This window comes from Primulina huaijiensis, chromosome 11 (assembly GCF_012295235.1).
Source record: "Primulina huaijiensis isolate GDHJ02 chromosome 11, ASM1229523v2, whole genome shotgun sequence".
Classification (NCBI taxonomy): Eukaryota; Viridiplantae; Streptophyta; class Magnoliopsida; order Lamiales; family Gesneriaceae; genus Primulina; species Primulina huaijiensis.
The window spans coordinates 16,680,887-16,704,125 of NC_133316.1; the positions used below are offsets into that span (position 1 = coordinate 16,680,887).

Sequence of the window (23,239 nt, forward strand, 5' to 3'; positions counted from 1 at the left end):
TGTTGCTCAAATGAAAGAAGGATACATAAAAAGCGACAGAACTAAACATATTCCTACCAAAGAGCTTGAGAAGAATAAATGTATTGATGTTCGTCACATTCAATCAAGTGAAAACTCATCAGATCTCTTCACAAAGGCACTTCCTACAACAATATTCAGAAAGCACATATATAATATTGGGATGCGCAATCTACGAAATTTGTGAAGAATTGTTCGTATCAACATGAGGGGGAGTTTACGTGACTGCACTCTTTTTCCCTTACTATGGTTTTTATCCCAATGGGTTTTTCCTAGTAAGGTTTTTAATGAGGCAGTACAAAAACACGTAATGAAGACATCATCGTATCATGATGATCATCACAAGGGGGAATGTTGAAAATTAATATTTAAAATGTGTATGTTGAATATTTGAATGTTGAATATTTGAATGTTGAAAATAAGAGTTGTAAATATTGAAAATTAATGTGTGATGATGTAGGTAATGATGATTTTATTTTTGGATTATTTGTAAAGATTTTCTATAAATAGATCTCTCATTTTTGAAGAAAATCACAATTGAGTTGAGAAAAAAATATTATAAAGTGTGTAGTGTGATAATTTTGAGAGTTTGAGATTTTTACTTTTTATCGTAAATTTTTATTTTTTCACAACAGTAATGATTACAAAATCTAGTTTTTATTCGTATGTGACTTTTGTTATAGTAGGTATTATGCAAAATAACTTGTGACATGTGCTTTATTAATTCTTATATAAAAATGATTTTATTTTAATGATATTTTACGGTTTTATATAATTATTATTGATAGGATCGGTTGTAGTGTTTAGAAGGTGATTGAATAAACACTGGACACAATTCACTTCTTTTAAAATTAGTTTAGTTGGGTTGACAACTGAATTATATTATCTCGATTTTCAATGTCAGCTGACTAATAAATGAGTGCGAAAAGAATCCAAACTGACAGATTAAAACAAATCAAATAATGATTTGGCTATATAAACATGAAGGTAAATTGAAAGTGGAAAGTACACATGTTTTTTTCTGGATGTTCGGAGAACTCAAGATCCTATCTCGCCCCCCGTTTTTTTTTTAGAAGGCTCGTACTAGAAGGCTTTGGATAGTGCAAGTAATTTGCAAAATCCCAGTTCAATTTGAACTTAAACACTACCAAAATTGAAATTCCTAGTGCACCTCAAGTGCTATTTAAATGCAATGAATTATAATACTGATATATCATAGCACTTAATGATCTTTAATGATCAGATACAATTCTTTATAAAGTGTGCTCGACTGATTGAGTAGTGGAATTAAAGGATTTCATTACACATGAGACTTGCTTTGTCAATGCTATTAATCATTGAGTGTCCCCTCGCTTATGATATGAACAATTCTTGGTCTTTGAATCCCCAAATCGTATGGTGGACTCTCGAAAAAATATGAAAGATCTACATGATCTAATTATATCGATCTATGAAAGGTAGTGGGCGAGATAGTCTCGTATTGCATAGTATCTGCCCAAATCATACATACAACCTTTTCGTAATTGTATATCTATGCCATCAAATATAACATAACATTATATTTCTCTAATAAAAGTTAATAACAAGATGTAATTGTGAATCAAAAACCATTAAAAAAATTTTTTGGGACATGCTGGAATGTCCGGATTGAACATGATTGGAACATGGTTCCATGGGACAAGCAAAAGATGGATAACAATGTTTCAAAGGAGAAATCATGCACGATGGATGTTAAGTTCTGCCCACTCATCGATGGTTTTGAAGCCAATACACAACAAAGTTTCAAATCAATTTGCTTTATGAGTTGTTCATTACAGCATTTATTCACGAGACTTATATACTATTTCACGCTTCCTATATTATAACTTGCATGAAAATCAAGTTCTTTATCAGTACATTTTCCATGTGCCACAGCACGTACGGTCAGAATCTAATTTGGGATACTTTTATAGAACTCACGGGAAATAAAACGAATGCTTTATTGAAGAATGGGCTAAAGGTTCAGGTGTATGGTTAAATCTAAATAACACAACTTCTATCAGGATATTTTTTGTGTAACATGGGAAAAACCGTTTGCCCTACGAGTCCGGTTTCAGATAAATTAAATTATTCAATTAGGCAAAAACTTGTCTGAGATGGTCTCACGGGTCGTATTTTGTGAGACGGATCTCTTATTTGGGTCATCCATGAAAAAGTATTACTTTTTATGCTAAGAGTAGTACTTTTTATTGTGAATATCGGTAGGGTTGACTCATCTCACAGATAAAGATTCGTGAGACCGTCTCATAAAAGACCTACTCATTCAACTAATGATCAGTTAATTGAATGCACTTAATATAGAAAAACACAAATAAAAATTGAATAATTAAATAATAAAAGACATAGTTTCAAGCCAGCTACGTCGTCCCCGTAAAAATAAAAATTTAGTTCATGATAAAAATTAGAAAACACCAAAGCATGTTCTCAGATATCATTGAAATTCAAGGTAAAATAGATTAATTAAAACGCGAATTGGAATGAGCTTTTCTATCCCCAGATGCCTCATTCTTCATCCTTGTATGGAAATCTCTTGTCCTTTGTGCCTCCTTGAGTGTCTTTATTCATCTCTCTTCGGAGTCTTTAAAAATAGGTTAAAAGTCGTATTTAAGACCCTAGCCGCATAAGTTTCTATATTGTGCACGATGTCAGGCTCTGGAGCACCTCTCGAAAATTCACGAATGTTGGTTTGTATTAATTATTGATAGAGTGCTATTTCCAAAACGATCAAAATTCATGTATGAAATAGCACTAAGACATATGATACTTTTTGTATCGGTTTCTTTCAATCAAAACGTAGAGGAAGTTTAAAAATTAATTTTTGACATTCAAAAATTACAGGGACATCGTATAGTTCTAAATCCAACAATAGGGTATTTCCTGATTGATTACTATTTAATCATTGTAAGAGCTCCTAATAGCATCGTATGAGCACTCATCGGGTATGATGGGCATCTCCATATCCCTACCAATAAAACATGACTAATAACATAACAAATGTCAGTCTTGAGATCGAGCAATCTTTATCCTTATTTTAGATGGCTGAATCAACTAAGAACGAGTTTAAAATATACAATAACTTTTAAATGATTCCTGATCGCATGACTTTTACGACCTAAATATACCGTAGTATATTCAATATCATTATCTATGTATCTTGCATGAGTATAAAAATAAATTAAATCGCAGAATGTATTCAAATTAAACGTAAAATATTCTTAAAATAAAGATTGTTGAAGAGTCAGTAAAGAACAAACTACAAGTTGGCTTGCTTGGAAACTTTCTCTAACAATCTCTCACTAGCCCTATATCCAACTACCCATAGATCTTAAACTCATTGCTTCATGATGTTTTCAAGCAATAGTCTTGGCATAGGATTCGTAAGTGGATCAACAACCTTATCTGCAAAGCCGACTCTCTCAACCAATATGTCTCATCTGCCTACAATCTCCTGAATGATGTGGAACTTACTCACTATATGATTGGATCGCTCATGAGACCTTGGCTCCTTTTCTTGTGCAACGACATCAGTGTTGTCGTAGTATCTATGTATTTGGTCTCAGTAGTAAAATCCAATGTGATGTCTTTTTTGGAACTCTTCCAAGAGACAACACCACTAGTGAGCATGAATACAAATCCAGACGTTGATTTCGAATCATCCATATATGAATGAAAGCTAGAATCAGTGTAGCCTTCCAATTTTAATTCTACGCCCATGTAGACCAAGAAAAAATTCTTAGTCTTCTCAAGAACTTAGGAATATCCTTCACGACTTTCCAATGCAATGGATCGAGGTTCGACTTATATCTTCTTACAACACTTAGTGCAAAGGCTATATTAGGTAGAATAGATATTATATCATATATAATACTACCAATGGCTAATGCGTAGAGAATGTCTGTCATGTTTTCTATCTCCTCATCAGTCTTAGGGCACATAGATTTAGAGAGATTCACACCATGATAAATTGGTATATATCCTCTCTTTGACTTCTCTATAGAGAATATCTCAGTATGGTATAGACATAAGTGGATTCGGTGAGTCTTAGCATCCTCTTTAATCTATCCCTATTGATCAGTATTCCTAATACATATGATGTTTCACCCATGTCCTTCATAGAGAATTTAATAGCTAGTCATATTTTAGTTGATTGCAATAATCCTATATAATTCTCAATGAGTAGTATATCATCAACATAAACTACTATGAATGTCACAACATTCCACTAAATTTCTTGTAAACACAATGGACTTGAACATTGCGACTGGAGAAAAGATTTTCTCATAGTCAATTCCTCGCCTTTGAGTATATCGTTTTTGCCAACAGTCTAGCTTTTAATTTTACTAATATCCCATCTGTCCCAAGCTTCTTTTTGTAAATTCAATTGCATTCTATAGGAACAATTCTCTCGGGGTAGATCTACTAAGAACCAAACTTGGTTCGAATACATGGAGATCATCTCAGATTGCATGGCTTTTAGCCATTTTGGTGAATCGGCATCAAATATTGCTTCTTTGAAATTCCTGGGCTCACATCTAGGTTTAGGCTCATTCTGGCCGTCTTGAAGAATCGGACTCATCCCCATAGATGGTCTTGATATTTTTTTTAGATCTCATAGGAGTGTGTATCTCTTTGATTGGCTGTTGGGATGTGAGTGCTACAATCTCAAGTGTGGTGCTTCTCAAACCTCATCGAGTTCCATCAGGATTTTTGTATACAATAAAAACTACTTCTCCAAGAAGGTGGCATTCCTAGAAACAAACGTTTTTGTTTCCTTAGTGGGATCATAGAAGTTATATCCAATAGAATTCTTTGGATATCCACAAAGTAGGACAAAATGGAGGAGGGTTATTCATTGACTCATCATATAAGAACTCGTCATGTATGACGGGACATATCCATGTCCCTACTTATGAAACGTGGCATGTAATATCACAAATCCTAGTTTCGAGCTCGAGTGACATTTAACCTTATTTAAGTAGTTGAATCAACAAGGGACACTTTTAGAATGTACACTAACTTTCAATTGAGTTTCATGAACGTCCTGACTTGTACGACCTCATTGTACCATAATATATTCAAAGTCCTTATTTATGCAGCTTGCGTTGGTATACAAATAAAGTAAATTTCAGAATGTATTAGAACATAATATATTATTAAAATAAATTTTGTGTATCACATAAAAGTCAATAATACTCAAATCACGAGTTGACTTGTTGAACACCTACTCTAAAAGTACTCACTAGCAAAGTTCTAGAAAATACAAAGCGCGTCAAAACATGAAGGTCAATCTTAAGTGTAAAAAAGCGTTTTCAATTTTTACAATAATTTTACTTGTTTTAAGTCAAAAATAAATAAAAAGATATAATAACCATAAATTTAAGATTAAATGAATAAATTTTCAAATTATAAAGAACATAAATATTAAAATTTCAATAATTATTAGTTCCTACAAATCTAAAAAATAATATAATAAAAATAATCTCGTTATCAATTAGCATGTCATACTTATATTTATAATTCTTATATTTAATATTTACAAAAAAAAATTTAATTTGAAAACATAAATGAAATCTTGAGTTCTAAAATGCGGTTTCTTAATCGAACTTAAAGGTACTAAAGCTTAAGAGAGATTTTTAGAACACTGCTCCACTGGGAATAAGCCAATATCAACTGAGTTGGGTGTCTAAGATACCAATCATAAAAAGGAAAAATTACTCTCTGAAAAAATAAAAAATAAAAAACGTATAAAATTATTTTCTTGAATCAGTCTCATAAGGAAACATTGGAAGAGAAAGGTGTTAGCCTTAGTAGAGCAAATATAAAATAACATTTAGATGTTATGTATCCTAATATTGCAGTAAAGCGGACATATTAATAAACGTACGGGGGGCTAAAAACAACTTGGGTGATATTATTAAGGATAATGTACATTGTTTAAATTATTTGTGAAATTTAAGTTTTAGTAACGAATATTTCATTTCTTAAAAATTTTAATCATTTTTTATCGGTGGTGTCGATGTGAAACCGCAGATGTGGTACCATTTCGACACCACATTAGCATCGCATCGCTTCAGTCAGAAAAATTACAAAAAAAAAATTAACAGACCAAGACTCAAAAGTAGATAATACATTTGATCAAAATCACAAAAATATAAATATGTATGACAAAAATACAAATTTCTAAAATAATTATGACTATGTGAGTGATACCAATATTAAATTTGTATATATGCCCCCAAAATTATAATACTTAAACGATTACTATTTATCCCTTCATCCATCTCAATATTTATGATTTTTTTAAAATTTCAGTTGAGAGATATATATCTATACTATATAAACTATATTATGGTGAAAGTCGGAATGATATAGAATGATGTCATAGTATATCGATTTTCAAATACTTAACTTCAATAATTATTCTCATAATAATAACGTACAAAGTAATTACATACTAAAAGGGCCAAAGATGTCAAATCTTTAGAATACATACACTATACAACATTGATCTAAAAATTGATAATTCATGATATAATTAGATGCTGAAATATGTGATTTTAAAATCAGGCTTGTCGGTTCGACTGTAAATCGTTCAGGGGTCTGGTCCGGACTAAGTCTAATAGGTGTTTTTACGGTCAAATCGACCATAAACGGTCAAAACCACTCGGACTGTATTGAATCAATTAAGTTTTTATGATGTAATAAAAAGATATTGATTTAACATGAACATTTATAAAAGTCTAGCCAAATTAAATTCATAATAGAAAAATGAATATTCTTGCGTAAATGTTTTTCTAAACCAAACTGAAACATAACTGATATTAAACCATACATGAGTGTCAGAAGCCAACTGATTCACAAAGACTACCTAATGACATATTAGATTGAATTTTCAGGCAATTCAACGGACATACATTGAATTATCTTCAGAACAATTCTCTTAAAATATCATATTACATAGCCACTATCATAACGTACCTTTTGTCATAAAGGATGATGATGTTCATAAAAGACGATGATGATGCACAACAATTACTATATCTGTAACGTCTATCAAATTCAAAAGGCTATTTATTGGATAAAAGCCTATAAATAGATCAGTTGGTGGACATTCAGAGAAGAAAATCCTTGACATACAATCAAGCATTATCTATCTTGAGTATTTTGCGATCAAAACTTTCAGAGCCTAACTGATCAAGAGTTTATTTCAGCACATGCTTGATTATTCATATTCAATAATTGATGATCATTTTGTGCTAAGTGTATTTTGTTCTGAAATACCTGTAATTGATAGTAAGAGTTTTATTGTTCTAATTTATTGAGTTGTGAAACTATTGGAAACTTAATTTTGATGTTTGACAAACCGTAAGCCTAATCGATTAAATCAATTGATCAAGAAGACCGATCTCTTAACTGAAAGATCAATGCGAAGTTTATCAAAGGCAAACTAAAACCAGCTGAACTGAACGTCACAAACAAATGACTGATCAGTTGGAGAATGATCAGTTACTACAAACAGTTGTAAATTTATCGATCAGTTGTACACATCAAGAAAAGGACGTTCAACCGACAATAGTACAAAAGCAGACTGCGACGGATAGTGGGAACGCCGCAATTCAGCTGCAGTGTACGAATGTCAAAAACATGTTGACATGGCAAACCAATGGATAAAAAGATTCAAATTATATTAAATGTTACCATTGAAGAGAAGCCTATAAATAGCATAGAAGAACATCTGAGAGACATAGATAACACATCAAAGTTCTGAACATCAAAGCTCGTCTATTCTCTGAAAAATACGCTGTTACTCTGCTGAAATAAAAGCTCACGCTTATTGCATATATTCGTAGCAATCAAGGATACTCCTTAGAGCTTTCTAGCACAGTGTTATCTTTGTAAAACTCGATCTTGTAAGAGATCAGTTGTGGTAAATTCATTTGTATACTGTGAAGCATTTTGTAAACTGAGAGTTTCAGTCTTGGCAGTGTTAAGTCCAAACTGAAGTGGGTCTGTACAAATTTTTGTATCGATCAAAGTCTTTTAGTGAATATCCTATCCTTGTGATAGAAGGGGTGACGTAGGAGTGTTTGAAATCTCTGAACATCTGTAAATTCTTGTGTTCTTATTTCAGTTTTTATTCTATCTATCATTCAGTTTCATTCCGCACTTTATTGTTAGCTGATTGATATTGACTAACAAGATTCCGAGTATCAGTTTATCAATAAACTGAACTCAACTTTCGAAAAGTTGATAAAAGTTGTGAGTGTTTATTCAACCCCTTTCTAAACACTCTTTTAACCAAGTATTTTATCCTATCAGAAACAGCTATCAATTTCGGTATGCCAGTGATAAGCTCTACTGAAGTTAGTTATTGCAAGTTGTAATAGCCAAAGTTTTCTAGTGAAATCGTTTCTGAAAATAAAAAAGCAGAGACGTATGAGTATTTAATTCCCCGAAATCCCATAAAAAAAATTTTGTGCATTTACTTCGTTTTTTCTAGCCTAACTATTCTTGAGACTTATTCTTTATTGTTCATATCAATTCAGTGAGCATTTTTCCGCACAGTTTTCTAACTATTGGTTTACTGAATTCTAACCAACAAGAATAATAATTTAACGTTGTTAACCCAACTGAATTAAATTTGAGATTTTAGTGAGATTTTTTATTCAACCTCTCTAATCAAACTTGCGATCCTAATATGTGGTATCAGATATGGTTCATTCTTGTCTCTAAACACCGAATATATAATGTCCTCTTTCATCAAGATCCCAATGTTTCCAAAGAAGACTTTGATGACAAGAAGATTATAATGCAGGCTCATTTATCTGCACAGGATGATCATATGTGGCACATCATAACAGATAGACCAATGAAGATTTTGAAGGCAAACACAATTGTTGTTATTTCCGAAGGTGCACCGCAGATGGTTGCAATACCAAGGATGGAATGGACAAGTGAAGATATGAAGAAAGCCAACTTGTATAATGTGGCTAAAGACATACTGAACAAAACACTGCATAAAAACACATTTAGCAAAATTAAAATGTGAACAAATTTTATGTTTTCATGCAGAATTTGGATAGCATAAATATGAGGTAAGGTGAATCCATGTCAGATTTTGATGAAAGAGTCAGCAGTATAATAATCGAATTGGCTGCTATGTTAAAGGGTAAAGGAACAGAGATAGCCTTGAAGGTGATGAGAGAACTCCCAAGAGAATGATATGTCAAAACAATGGTCATACGAGAATCTAAGGGCCTAAACAAGCTTGAATTGCATGATCTGATCGTAGATCTTAAGATATGTGCGTTGGAATTGGAATCCAGGACTGATGGAGAGTCCACATCAAAAGAGACCAACACACTGGCTGCTGTAAAAGTAGAGCCATCAGTTTCAAAAGAAAAATATGTCAAAAAATGAGTAATGGCGTAATGTCATTATTCGCGAAGAAATTTGGGAAGTTTCTGGCGAAAAATCAGGCCAAATTTCAGAGTCCCAGCAGAATAAATAATTACAAGAAATAGTCCATTGATGAGGACAATGCATGTTTCAACTGCAAAAGAACTGGCCACTTCATAGTCGATTGTCATAAACCAAAAGAAATGACAAGTGGTCAACTGACAAGGACGGGATATCCCATGACAAGAAGAAAAGACACAAGGATGACAATAATTCATTCAATAAAAAGAAGGATCAAAACGAGTTGGTGGATGAGGAAAGTAAGAGTAAGTGGGTGGATTATGAATTTAAATAATAGTTTTAGTAGATCATGGACGATGCTGAGCTAGAATCAACCAGTGAAAAAATATTTGATTTTAGCTCAACTTATTTTACAGGAGATGATTTTGTCACAACACTTCATGATATGGTCAATGAGTATAAAATACTTTCTCAAACATTCTAAAAAGTCAAGGCTAAGCATTCAAGCCTGGCTGAAATGGTACATATCCTAACTAAGAACAGTCACACGAAGTGTCAAGTATTATGGCAAAAGTTGCAAAGATAAACTGAGAATGAACAAGTATAGATTGATCATTAGCATCTGACTTTTGAGAACAATAAATTAGACGAGTTGATCAAACTTTGGATCAATTATTTAGTTAGCCTCAAGATAATGCAGGAGCTATAGAAACCATCAAGATGCAAGAGGTCTCGACTTCTGTAGCAATGATTGAAACCTCGTTGACATTAATACTCAAGTGTGCCTAGACAAAGGCAAAACAAAACTCATTAATTTTGTTATGTCTAGCACAATATATGAACATCATGAGCGTATCTCTCAATTTGAGAAGCATGTTGAACATATGAACATGGGATGAAATTTTGGTATAGGGTATACACGAGGGAGTTCTCATGCTAAGATCAACTGGTCTAGTCATAGATTTAGTTCGGTAAGTAACAAATCTATGAAGAGTAAGCTCCACCAATACCATAAAAGTAAGCATATCCAGAAAGATACAGGCTGACCAATGAATTCAGGAAGGTGAAACAACATTTAGTAATACACAAAAAAACACCATACACACATGTTTCTGCACAATAATTTGTGAACAACCAAGAGTGGTTGGTCAATCATATTGATCCAAATTTTGTTCCAAAAAGACTAATCTTGTTTGGACTAAAATAAGATTGGGTACTAATTGATCATATCTGTGTCAGAAGGTCAAAAATAAAAAGAACTGAAGGATTCAGTCTAGTACTTGGACAATAGATATTCGAGGCACATGACTGGACAAGCCCAACTACTAACAGAACTGATTAGAAGTGAAGGACCCGATATCACTTTTGGTGACAATGCCAATGTTAAGACCATGGGTAAAGGTAACATTACTTAAATGGTGTGATTAATGATGTGTTACTTGTTGAAAGTCTGTGCTATAATCTAATCAGTTTCAATCAGCTTTGTGATAATGGTTACTTAGTTGAATTTCATCAGAGTAACTGTTTAATTAAGTATGCTGATAATAAAACCTTAATTACTAGTTGAAATTAGAAATGACAAGACATATAAAATTAGTTGAAATAGCGATTATCTATCTTTGCCGACTTGTTTTTTAGTTGTCAATCATAATAATAATTGATTATGGCATAAGAAACTTCATCACTTGAGCTTTAAATCAATTGTTAATCTATTTAAGAAATATTTGGTTATTGGCCTGCTAAAAATCAAGTTTGTGGAAAATAAGGTTTTTTCAGCTTGTTAATTTGGTAAGCAAATCAAATATAATTTTAAAAATTAAGGGAGTAAACTGACCTCTCGATGCTTATAACTATTGTGCATAGATATTTTTGGACCCATATCAATACTAATCTTAGAGAGAATGAAATACGCATTATTGATTATCGATGATTTTTCAATTCATTTGGGTAATTTTCTTGAGTGGTAAGGATCATACTAATTCTCAGCTGATAAAAATCTTTAAAAAATTCAAAATGAGAAATCTTGTGGGATATATTGGATTCAAACTGATCGTGGCACTGAATTTACGAATAAAATTCTTCAATCTGATCTTTATGATCAGTGAATCTAGCATGAGTTCTCAGCGGCAAAAACCCCTCAGGAAAACGGTGTTGCAGAGGGAAGGAATAGAACCTTGAAAGAAACTGCTAGAACAATGCTTGCTGATTCCGCAAATTCTCAAGGTTTTGGCAGAAGTAATAAAAATTGCATTTTACGCATAGAATTGAACAATGAATAATAAGAAAGCTGGTAAAACGTCTTATGAAATCTAGAATAATAAGAAACTCAATGTATCTTATTTCCATGTGTTTTGTTGTAAATGTTATAATAACAAGAATAGTAAGAACCATTTATCTGCCTTCTTTGCTAAATCGGAGTTGATATATTTCTTGGTTACTCTGCCATCAGTAAGGCATTTAGTTTATTTAATAAAAAGACCTTGAATGTTGAGGAAACTATTCATCTCGTGAACTAAATAATTATCATTCTAACCTTGCTGAGTTGAGTAATCAAATTAGATAAATTTATTTAGAAGATGGAATCAATATGAACAAGAGGAATCATCAATCACCTGAGCCAGAGATGCAAGATCATACATCTAGACAAGTTACTGAGGAACAATAATACTATATTGATAACCAAGCTTATCCGAATCAAACTGAAATGAACCAGACTGATGATATCCAAATTGATGAAAACCCGACTGAAGAGAACTAAACTGAATAATCAGAACAATGCTGACAGCAATCCTCCCACGGGGACAAGCTACAAATGGAGCAAACCTCATCCACTATCATCGGTGATCGTTAACCCTTCAGCACAACTTAAAATTGGACAGGTGATGATTAATGAATTCTTACATGTTGCTTTTATTTTGCAATTATAACTTAAGAAGATAGAAAAAGCACTTGGATAACAGTTGGATAAAAGCAATGCATGAAGAATTGAATAAGTTTGATAGAAATAAAGTTTGATATTTAGTTCCAGGACTTACCCATCAGTCAGTCATAAGAACTCAATGAGTATATAGAAACAAACTGAATGAAGATGGAATTTTAATTAGTTGTAAAACAAGATTAGTCGCACGAAGATTTAGATAAGAAGAATACATAGACATTGATGAAACCTTTTAACTAGTGATTAGATTAGAGGAAACAAGAATATTTCTTTCTTATGTTGCTTACAGAAATTTCAAATTATTTTAGATAGATGTAAAGAGTGCTTTATTAAATGGCCTACTGCAAGAAGAATTTTATGTGAAACAGCTTCACAGTGTTCGGGTTTGGTTAATCATACCTTACCAAATCATATGTTTAGAAATTTTTATGAATTAAAGCAAGCACCATGTGTTTGGTATTACACTTTATCGCAATTTTTACTTGATTATAACTTTACAATTGGTTCTATTGATAAAACCTTATTTACATTTACTAAGAATGATCATATTCTGTTAGTCCACATTTATGTAGATGATATTATTTTTGGTTCGACAACCCAAAACTGGGCGATAATTTTTCCAAGCTGATGCAAGACAAATCCAACAAGTCTCCTTCAAAGTCAAGTAAACATTCAGGATCTCACAGAGAGCATCACAAGAAATTGTTCTTAGTTCAGTCTCAGTTGCGTATTTTAGTTTCAATATTAGTTTAGCAAAAGTTATTTTTTTTTCTTTCTTCAAGCTCTTTTGGTTATTATATGAATTCAGTTTTTATGACATCTTGTGAATATTTTGCCATCACCAAAAATGGAGAAATTATTAGATCGATTATTTTTTTGTTATTTAACAAAAGGATTTTGATTTAACATGGACACTTATAAGAGCGTATCTGAATTAAATTCATAAAATAAAAATGAATATTCATGTGTAAATGTTTTTCCAAGCCAAACTAAAGCATAACTGATCTTCAATCATGATAGAGTGTCAGAATCCAACGGATTCCCAAGGACTACCTAATGACATCTTAGATTGAATCTGTTAGACAATTCAACATACATACCCTGAAGTACTTTCAGAACAATTATCTTACAAAACCAGATTCTAGTTGACGAGATCAGAATGAATATTCTCCATTATATAACAGCTATTCAATCCATTAAAATGTCAGATTATATGTGCATTATCATAGCATAACTTTTTACATAAAGGATGATGATGTAGCACAAAGGTTATTATATCTGGAACGGCTATCAGATTCAAAAATTCGACTGTTGGATGGAAGCCTATAAATAGAACAGTCAGGTGTGCTTTCAGGGATGACAATCCACGACCTACAATCAAGCATTATCTATGTTGATTATTTTGTGATAAAAAATTTTAGAGTCCAACTGATCAAAAGTTTATCTTATCACACACTTAATTATTCATAATCCATCATTGAGGATTATTTTGTGCTTTCTGAAATGCATGTAACTGACAGTAAGATTCTTACTGATTAGATTTATTGAGTATTGAGATAGCTAGAAGTTTCAAGAGGCCATTGATAAGTACTACTGAAATAGATTATTGCAAGTTGTTCTAATCATCTTAGTCTTTTAGTGAAATATTTTCTGTAAAGAAAAAAAGCGAGACGCGGGAGTGTTTAATATTCCGAACATCCATAAAAAATTCTTTTTTGCATGTACTTCAATTTTGCTAGTCTAACTGTTATTGAGCCTTATTGTTATTGTTAAAACTGATTCAGTGAGTCTTTTTTTTAATAGTTGTCTAACCTTTGGTTTGTTGAAGCCTAATTGACAAAAATTACAGTTCAGTTTTGTTAACCCAACCGAATTATTTTTGAGATTTAGTAAGATTATTTATTCACCCCCTAATCAATCTCTCGATACTAACTGATCGATCGTTAATCGTTCCCATCAGTTCACCCTTTTTATTTTTTGTTTAGAATTTGATTATTTTTTTACATTCCTTCAAAAAAATATTCCTTATATTTTAAATCTTATTTTAGTTATATATATATATATATATGTGTGTGTGTTTATTTGGATTTTGAACTTTGTTAAAAATTATTTTATTATAATTAGAGCTTATTTTGATTTATTTTTTTGTCTACAAAATATAGATATATATGTCGTTTAGATTTAAAATTTTGATAAATATTTTTTTTATTATTTATATAAACATTTAACATCTTTAGAATTTTAAAGATATTATATTATTATTTATATGACACAATGGATTCGATCGTCTGGTTGAAAATAGAGTTACTCAAAAAGTCAGTCTAACTAACAAAAATAGTGATACTCAAAAAGTCACTTTTATTGAGGATATCTCTTGTGAGATAATCTCACCGAATTTTATCTCTGATATGAGTTGATATGATCAATAATTTTTATGTAAATAATAATTTTTTTATAAAATATTACTTTTTCATGAGTTGAGTCAGATCGAAAATTCATCTCATAAAATTAATTTTTGAAATAATCTCATAAAAATTTTTTCACTTTCTATCTAAATATGTGAAATTCTCTAAAATTTAAATTGAGAGATATACATCTTTAACACGTGTCATCAATTATTTCACAAGAAAAGTAGCAATCTACATATAGTACACAGTATATCTACGGCGAGCAGTGAGGCAGAGCCTCTTTTTCAGATCCCAAATAAGAAAATACAATTTTTTTTACAAAATAAATATAATAATAAAAAATAATTAATATTTTTATAGAAAAAATAATTAATATTATCAAAATGTGGAAGAGCCGTGGCTTTTTGTACAGCTTTGAGGTGTTGTTTTTATGCATAAACTTCAAAATAGATTTGGGTCCCACACACTCCTACTTTGCAGACATTCTGCCAGAATTTCAAACTCATCTTTTTGAAATTAATTCAAACATTAAATATGCTTCAATAAATATGAAATATACATTATATAATAATAATTATAATTACTAATAGATTATCTGTCATTAAATTCTGTTAATTTTTTTTTCGTAATATAAATGTCAATGATTATTAATTTTTTTAAACAATTGTTGAATTTTCTAAAATGAAATTTTAAAAATTAGTAGGTCTCTTGTGAGACGGTCTCACGAATCTTTATATGTGAGACAGATCAACCCTACTTATATTCACATTAAAATTAATACTTTTAGCATAAAAAGTAATATATTTTTATGGATGACCTAAATAAGAGATCTGTCTCATAAAATACGACTCGTGAGATTGTCTCACACAAGTTTTTGCATTTAAAAATTATTGTATCTTAAATTTTTATATTTGTGATATAGAAAAAAATTGATATTATCCGATTAAAAAAGATTCGAATGATCGACTAATACTCAATATTTCAGAGACAAACTTTTTAGGTTTCTACCCGCATCACGTAGCAAATTCAATGAGATTACGAGATATACAACATAAACACTCTGACATTCAAGTCGATGATTGTCGTATGAAAGTCTCGTAGAATTAAAACATTTGACTAATTATTAAAGACCATACGTTGAAAATGTGATAACATTGTCTATTTATTGATTTTTGGAGAGTTTTACGGTCTTTTAATATTTATTAGCTAGTTAAATTTTGAATATATATATATATATATATATATATATATACACACCATTACGTGTAGGCATATGCTCTAACACGTGTGAGAGTGACATAGTAGATAGGACTCAAACTGCTAAAACACAAGATCGGAGGGGTCAAAGTGCATAATATCATACATCTCACACGTGAGAGGGCACCATAGCTGTTGTGCCTTTCTACAGCAAAAAAGTTGGTGAAAAAAGGAAACCACTAATTCAGATGTATTTATCAAACTAATTATGGTTGCATTATTAAAACCCTTGTAAAAAAAATAATCGGTTTATATATTATATCATTTCAAATAATCTCTACCAATTTAATATTATAAAGGTTAAATAATATTTTTTTAAATTATTATATTATTAATGATGAGGTTATAAACTAATGAGTAAATGTAACTCCATGTTCATTCGATTTTAAATACTAAATAATTATTTTATCTAATGATAGTCAACGAGAAAATACCAAGATATCAAAATTTTATTATACCCAATAATATGATTTACCGTGTTAAGATTTAAATCAACCTTAAAAACTAACTCAAAGAGAATTTTTCAGGTCTACGTAGTTGCTCCCAAGGAACTCAACCCAAAAAATAGCTCAAATGAGAAGTATTATCCAAGATCATATATACAACTCTGAAGACCGTAATCCAATCGATGTGCAATATCTTACCTACATAAATTGATTTAATTTTTTTGTGTGTTTCTTTGTTTTTTTTTTTTAAAAAAAAAACGACTTTATAAACAAAATTCACCAACTTAAAATAGAGGATGACCTCAAGTTTATAAAAAGGTATGAAGAAAGACAATAAAATGATTGAAGCCTTTTTACAATTGCAAAAAGCAAGTCAAATAGTATATAGGGCTGGCTTACTCTTACTCTTACTCCCCAAGCCAGTATAAAAGAGAATCAAAAAGCGCAGCAAATCCCAAACATGGCTTTAGAAGCCCTTTCTTCCAATGAATTCTTGAATTTCATTATGTACGACTCAATAATTGGTGTTTGCAATGATGACGCTACCGCAACCGCAGCACTACTAACCCCACAAGAAATCGGTGGCCAGGGGAGCAGCGGCTTCCAGCCAGTGGCCCCGCCGGAAGCTCCATCCGAGAGGCCTGTGGCGGTTCAGGGGCGGAAGAAGCGGCGGAGGAGGCCCAGGGTTTGCAAAAATAAAGAGGAAGCTGAGACACAGAGAATGACGCACATTGCTGTGGAGAGGAACAGACGGAAGCAGATGAATGAGCATTTGGCTGTGCTGAGATCCCTCATGCCTGAATCTTATGTGCAAAGGGTATGTTTTTCTTTTTCTTTGTTTCTCCTTTGATTTTGTGTTCCAATTCACAATTTTTTTTAAAAAAAATTTTAAAGGGGTTCTTAATTATGTTTCATGAATCATTCTTGGTCTTTTTTTTTTTGGGTTTTATAAAAGTATTTTTTTTTCCGATTTTCATGAAACCAAATTACTAATTTTCTGAGTTTGTAATTTCTTGTATAATCTAGCAAAATTGGGCATCCGGCCGATATAATGAAAGTTAATTTTAAATTTGTTTGGTGAAAAAATATTTTTTAGAAAAAAGAAATTCTAGGCACAATTATGTGCAAGAATGTAGAGTTTTTGTAAGCATTTAAACAAATTCATGCATAAAATATTTCAATGTAATTTACTAGCTAAAGGGAGATTAAAAAAATATATATATAGTTGGATTTCAAACTAGTAAGAATGTAGAGATGAATAAAATATAATTTTTTAAATTAAATTCCAACTTCGTAAACCTTAGAGAGTACGTACAATTAGAGCGAAAGTTTAATTTATTTAATTTCTCCAACTATTTAGCAAATATGTGCTGTTGTAAAATAGTTAATATTCTTATACTCCAGTCTCGTATATTAATTTCACATGTTCTGTTCTTTTGGACGTACGTTGTTGTTATAATTCTCCGAGGTACAAGCCAAACATATATTGACAAAGTAGTAATAGTAATTAGAAATCAACCTGACTAGAATCTCCTATACTTTTATTATATTAATCTCATTTATTTTGTCACTTATTAGCTTAAGAATCATTGCACACTCCAATATAAAAATGTTAGAATAGAAATAAAAATAACATGAGAAACCTAGGAATAGGGATGGATGTCTTAAACTAAATATTAATAAAATCTTGAATTAATATATGACATTTCTAGAGCAATTTTATATATGTACTTTTGCCTTAGAATAAAGGGTCATGAATTTCAAGAATTGTGATTAGAAATATTAGATTTCGATGATCCGACAATGCCCTTAAACAGATGTGATCCACAATGTGCATGTTTTGTGAAATCTTCCAACATATATGGTTGATTATTTGGTGTAGGGTGACCAGGCATCCATAGTCGGCGGCGCCATAGAGTTCGTGAAGGAGCTGGAACACACACTACAGTCCCTGGAAGCCAAGAAACACAAGATCATCGACCAGCAGAAGGCCGAAATCTCCCCGGAAAATCTCGAAACCGATCCCCAAAACCCGTTTTACAGCACCCCGTTTGCTCAATTCTTCACGTACCCGCAGTTCAGCTGCAGTACCGGCGGCAGCGTGTCGAGCTCCACCAGCCAACTGAGCAGCAAATACACCTCCCAGAGCAAGGCAGCCATCGCCGACATCGAGGTGACCTTGATCGAGACACACGCCAACATTCGTATCCTCTCCCGGAAGAGGGTCCGCCAGCTCTCCAAGATTGTCGCCGCGTTTCATTCCGTGTGTTTCACCATTCTTCACCTCAATGTCACCACGCTGGACTCGTTTGTACTCTACTCTATCAGTGCAAAGGTACGTACAATCCCATTATGCATACGTCGACATGCATGCATACATACATACATACATACATACATACATACATATAACTCTGTGTGTGTTTGTGGGGGGGGTGGTTTGGTATATATACTGTGGGGGTGGTAACAAAACAGAAACTGTAGAAAAATGACAAGAGCATGCAAAAGAATCTACTTTTACACATGCTACACGTACTTTTACATCAGATACTCTGTACAGATTTGACTAAATTATTAGTATAAATAAGGGTTATTTTTTAATAATATTTTATCAATAAAATCGATTTGTTTTGGGTCATTCTTACATACTATTTTGTTTCGTATATAATAGGTCAAACAATTTGTTCTGAATACGAAAAGATGGATTTTTGGTTCATTCATGCATTTTCATTTCGTACATAGGCTAGGAGGTCGCGCAAAAGCAAGTCAAATAATTCGCATTGTTGTTCACATTTTCGAGTGTATTCGTATTCGTATGTTCATACAAATTCCCAAGAGCTAAACTATTAATTCCGTCGGTTTCAAATATATAGTTCACTTTCTTTTATTGATTGAAATTTGAATAATTTTTGTCCCACTAGAACATTTATTAAATAAAAGTAAAATGAGAAATTTCATTGTCTATATGAAAACACGGGTAAACCTGGATATAAGAACGATATTGGTTTTCGATATGCAATCAGTGGCGGAGGTATAGCCTCTTGTACCCGAACTTTAGCTGGGCGGTTCAAATTTTTATAAAAAAATTTATATATAAATTTTTGTATAATTTTGGATAAATTTGATATTAGTCCGGGTAGATCGATTTAAAATAATAAAAGATGTTAGAATTTAAAATTCTAGTCCGGGTAGCGCCAGATTCCTGGCTCCGCCACTGTACGCAATGATGACATAACAGGGAACTTTTCCTTTATAATTAGCATTCCTAACTTTACTAATCAATTTAGGAATTTTGTTTGATAAATTTACTAAATTTAATTTGCAGGTGGAAGAAGGTTGCCAACTGAATTCAGCGGATGACATAGCTGGCGCAGTTCACCACATGCTTAGAATAATCGAAGAGGAAGCCATCCTATGTTGTTAATTAATAATCCTACGCACCTACCCTATAATTATCATGTTATTATATTTTTATTTCTTAGTAAAAATTATCAAACCTTTTCTATTTTTTTTTTCTGTCTATTCTATTCCATGTTTAATATGTTTTTCTATTTATTAATAATGCATGCATGCGCAGCCTTGGGATTTATGGAATAAAGATGTCACTTTTGTTCAAAAATAATTAGATCCTATTTTATAGTTCTATGGTAATTATTATCAAATGATTTTGTTTTTTGAATATAAATCGAGGGTTATTTCTATATTCTCAGGAGCTGTAGTTGGGTAAAATTAATTACTGGAATATCGATTAGATTTTTGTATTAAAAGATTCGAGTCATACTACTATCATATGCGATTTTAAATTCGGAAAAAACAATTACATGTAAAATTATATTCTATGGTTGATTCGATATTATATTCAAGGAAATTAAAGGTGATTATTTTTTTTTTAATAATTTTAAAATTCCAGATTTTACCTCTTGGCCTTCTATTTTGATTGAGACTTGAATTAGAATAAGAATATTAAAAATGTTGGCTTAACTAAGTTACCTCGTCCTCATTAATGTAGGAATAAATGAATGGTGTGGCGTCGGATCCCATGAGGATTTATTGCATACGAACCCGGATAATGAAGTACGTACAAAATATTTTAGAATATAAATAAATAAATTGTGATGATATATAAAATAACACAAGAGATTTAATTACAAGTTAGTTTCTATTGAAGGAACAGACTATGAAAATGGAATTGAATCTAAAACCCCCCTTTTTTTAAAATATGATTAATAACTAAAACTTCTGAAGTAGGAAGTAAAATAAATTTGGTTCTAATTATAAATGTATGCAAGTTTTTTCTAAAGGTAACAACTTTATTGCTTATAATATGCTCATATTCCGTTTTAAAAATTAATTTATTTATCTTTATAATTTCTTTTTTTATCTCGGTAAATATAAATTTCATAGAACAAAATAGTTCGAACATATACAAAATACTCCGAGCATATCCAAGTTGTACCATCAATAACTGAAGTAAAAAAGAGTACACCAGGTAAACCGGACAATACAATACAATCGTAATTTCTTTCTTATTTGTTTGAGGTTTAGCGTATTTCTTGCTGTTTTAAAATTATTTTANATGTTAGCACGGCACAGTTTTCAATTTTCATGTTTTTATACAACTTCGAAGAGTTTTAAAATAAATTCTTAGCTTTATTAATTAGTCAGGCATGTTATTAAATATTAAGTACGTACAAACCATTCAATACCAAAATTAAATCGCATGTAACTGAATAAATTTATAAATTTTACCAAAATTTTCCTATGTGTTAATTTACCGATAAAGCCATTAATCATAGTTTCAAGATGACACTCTTTTACAAAACATATAGTTGATGTTAACTGTACAAATCAAATATAACAAAATATAGCAGTTGATCAAGTGCACGTTTCGATCGCTCTCTCTAGTAATTGTTGCTCGCTAAAAAACTCCCTCGGAAAAGTAATTGATCTTGTTTATTACAATTAAACCTGGTTCTTATTTAGTTTTCTTAGGAGGTGAATTTGTTAGGGAACAAAAAGCATCTTCTGAAATTTTGGTTAAATCTCCTTCAAGATATGCACATATATACTATGTCTAAGAAGGAGCTAATAAGACCAAAACCAGCCTATTGCATGATGTGTAGTCTTTTTCATTCATTATTGAAACAAACAACGAAATATGATTTATACATGTTCCTTGCTAATTCTCTCTGTAGTCCATTTCCTTATAGACATTATATATATATATATATATATATGTGTGTGTGTGTGTGTGTGTGTGTGTGCGTGTGCGTGTGCGTGTGCGTGTGCGTGTGTGTAGCAAACCTTTTATAATTATTTTTAGTACTCGATTAAGATTTCAAATAATGTCTATGATTTAAACCCGGAAAACAAACTAAATAAGGCAGATCAAGGGATCAGTCGATCGGGGATAAGAGCTCGTTTGATATTTAAGCGAGACGAGCTGCTTGCGAGCGACTTAACTAGAGCTCGATTGATATTTAATAAATTTCAAGCTTGCTGTAGATCGATCAAGGTTGAGTTACGTTTTTAAAAATTTACTAAAGTATGTAAATTTTGTGGCATGTCAAGCCAGAGTAAGGTGCAACTCAAGATTGACTATCTTAAAAATTTGAACCCCTAGCTAGATTCACTAGGCCGATGAATGTCGATTTTCGACTCTAAGGCGTGAAGAGATTGATCGACGACGAAAGAGTTTGCTCTATCATGGTCGACCGGAAACGGCCTAGCTAGCTCGACTGCAAATTAGTCTAGGACTAATATAACTTGCGAAATCACAAAAAATAAGAAAATTGTTATCTTAATCTCTCAAGATATGCATGCATGGATATATATGCATATATTCATTGGTAAAATCAACAAGCTCCACAGAATGAAGAGGTCGTGTTGGGATTGAGCATACGCACAACTCTGAATCGCCCACCCTAAAATTAGCTAGCTGTCATGATATATATATANGGGTGCTGCTGAAAACAATATAGCGAATTTTATATCATACGTTCAAACTTGGTATTTATAGGAGAATACTTGGGTCTTTGATGGGCATGTCTTCCATTTGGGCCAGGGATAATATATACATACACACACTTGAAATTGAGTATTTGTGTGATATTTATATAAAAAAAAATTCCCATTTGTATGTTTAGGTTCAGAAATCTGCACAAGAATTTGTAGGATCGATGCAAATTGCTTTCAGCCTTTTGTTTCTTAGTGTAAAATAAATCTGCAGACTCATTAAGGATTGTGTCATTTTGTGGAACTTTGATAGGGACTAGAAATGGCATCCAACTGCGGTGGGGTTAATCTGGATGCACGTATCTCTTCCAAATTTTTATTTTTATTTTTTTACCCTATAAAAAATATTCTACAATTTTTTTCCCCTCATTAAAATCACATTTTTAGACAACCTGATTTAGTCGTAAATTCAAAATATTCATCAAGAAAAAAAAATTAGTAATGCATCGGCTTGATAACCTAGTAGACACCTAGGAGACCCGAGCTTCACGCAATTCTTACCGAGGGTGTAGGTTACACCCACCCCGGGGTAAATCCTATACAAGAAAGTTAATCTTGACTTGTTTCCATCCTGGTATGTATTAACTATTAACCCAATTTTGACTGTAAGTTATCGTCAATGGCAGAAACAGAAATATTAATATATCCGAGGCTAAAATTTTAAACTACGGAATCCTTTAATTTTTTAAAAATTTTAG

General features: G+C 31.8%; 1 protein-coding gene across 1 annotated transcript; it reads left to right on the top strand.

Annotated features, from left to right (window-relative positions):
* The first annotated feature begins 16,857 nt into the window (after positions 1-16,857).
* On the top strand, positions 16,858-20,040 carry LOC140987345 (transcription factor bHLH71). The gene is made up of 3 exons (XM_073455808.1): positions 16,858-17,343; positions 18,409-18,861; positions 19,852-20,040. The coding sequence occupies exons 1-3, from the start codon at positions 16,987-16,989 to the stop codon at positions 19,948-19,950; spliced, it is 909 nt and encodes a 302-aa protein (XP_073311909.1). The 5' UTR covers positions 16,858-16,986; the 3' UTR covers positions 19,951-20,040.
* The last annotated feature ends 3,199 nt before the right edge of the window (positions 20,041-23,239 follow it).